At 36.0% G+C, this 1,778-nt stretch overlaps 1 gene segment (V, D, J or C); it reads left to right on the top strand.

Annotated features, from left to right (window-relative positions):
- Positions 1–1,778, top strand: part of LOC106534184 (Ig mu chain C region-like) — a 15,729-nt gene that overhangs the window by 3,845 nt on the left and 10,106 nt on the right. The window contains 1 exon segment of the C gene segment in view: positions 383–721. Within this exon segment, the coding sequence occupies positions 383–721 (339 nt within the window).

Below are 1,778 nucleotides of genomic sequence, written 5' to 3'. Positions count from 1 at the left end.
CGAAGTGTCCCTGGGCGACACTTCACCCCTAATGCCTCTGATGTCCCATCAGTGTTAGAATGTGATTTACAGCACTGATTAGTCTCCACAGATGATTTATACATGTTAGCTTTGAGCAGCAGCTATGGTACCCAGGGAGCAGTTGGGGATTAGGTGTCTTGCTCAAAGATACCACAACTTGTGGGCATGGTGGGGAGTTGAACATGTGACTACCCACTGCTCCCCTTGTTTAACATTTATTTTGATATTAAATCTCTTAGTACTTCTTATACAACACAAACATTAAAATATAATCATTTTTCAAAGTTTAAATTATTTTAAAGTTATACTTTATGTTTGGACAGCYCTTCATTCTAAGCAGATGATGGTTTTTGTGTTTCAGGTTTCCTGGCYGATGGTTCCAGAAAGCTCAGCGTCTCGGTGGGTTCAGAGGTGACCCTCGGCTGCCTGTTTGACCAACAGTCCAGACTGGTGGAGCCAGGTGCTCTCACTGTTGAGTGGAACATGGTGGACAGTCATGCACAGAAGGTTACTGTTTACATGTTTGAGGATGGAAAAGCTCATGTGAGCAGAAGAGGCTCTGCAGTGGATGAGAAACAGATGCTTCAGAGTGACGTCTCTCTACATCTTTGGAATATCTCTGTGGCTGATGAAGGCCTGTACACCTGTAGGATCATCACCCCTGTGGTCCACACAGAGACCACCTTTCTGGAAGTGCTAGGTATGCCTTGTAGGTTTCTAGTTTAGTTTAGTTTTTTAATTTAGTTTAGTTTATTCATTCATTTTAAAAGAAAACTACATAAATTCTATACACAATAAAAATAGAAAACATAAATGAAAGATAGCAGAAGAACAAATCTTATATCTGCCCCTTTTCTCGAAAAAATACATTTTAACAAAAATAGTCTTCAAATAACAAAAACAAAACAAAAAAAGAAGAAAATAAATAAATAAAAGGTTAAACTCCTACAACAACAACTTGTATAAATACACATTATACCATTACATGTTTCTCCAATAGACTAAGCTTTATCATTCTCTTAAATGCACCCATTGATTTGATGTTTTTAACACCATCTTCCAGATTATTCCATAATCTTATTCCCTGGACTGAAGTASTCCGTTCCTTCAAACTGGTTCTAAATTTAGGTTTAACAAACATCTCTATCCCCTWGAGATTATAACAACTCTCTCTTTTAACAACATGTAATAGGATGTTTGAAGGTAATGTGTTTTTATGAGCCCTATAAATGACTGATAAAATACTATAATCAACCAAATCATTGAATTTCAATAACTTCAACTGATAAAATAATGTGTTTGATGGGTAACTGTAAGGCTTTCCTGTAATAATTAACAGCTCTTCTTTGTAAAATAAAAATAGGATTTGTAATTGTTTTACATGCTATTCCGCAAACATCAGTACAGTACTGTAGATTAGTGGAACAATTATTACTTTATATAGTATAAACAGAGCTTTATCATTGAMTCACTCCTTTACTTTATACAGTACTGCAATAAATGTTTTTGGGGAGAAGCTGAGTCACTCTGTTCATGTGTCTGTCTCGACAGAAAAACCGTTTTTTTCTGCTTATCAGAAATGACCTTTGTGTTCTGGCCTGTCTGTTCAGTGTTGCTGATATCAAGAGAATGCWGTGAAATGTTTCTCCTCTCAAGGACTCTTCAGCAGTAGTGTTTCTGTCTGATATAAAAGTCTTCAGTATTTCTGACAAAGGATTATACTGTATATGGCAAATACATAGGGAACATATATATAT

Source organism: Austrofundulus limnaeus, unplaced genomic scaffold (assembly GCF_001266775.1).
Source record: "Austrofundulus limnaeus strain Quisiro unplaced genomic scaffold, Austrofundulus_limnaeus-1.0 Scaffold1112, whole genome shotgun sequence".
In the NCBI taxonomy this organism is placed as follows: Eukaryota; Metazoa; Chordata; class Actinopteri; order Cyprinodontiformes; family Rivulidae; genus Austrofundulus; species Austrofundulus limnaeus.
Note: the sequence above shows the minus strand (reverse complement) of the source record. Positions and strands in the feature narration are given on the sequence as shown.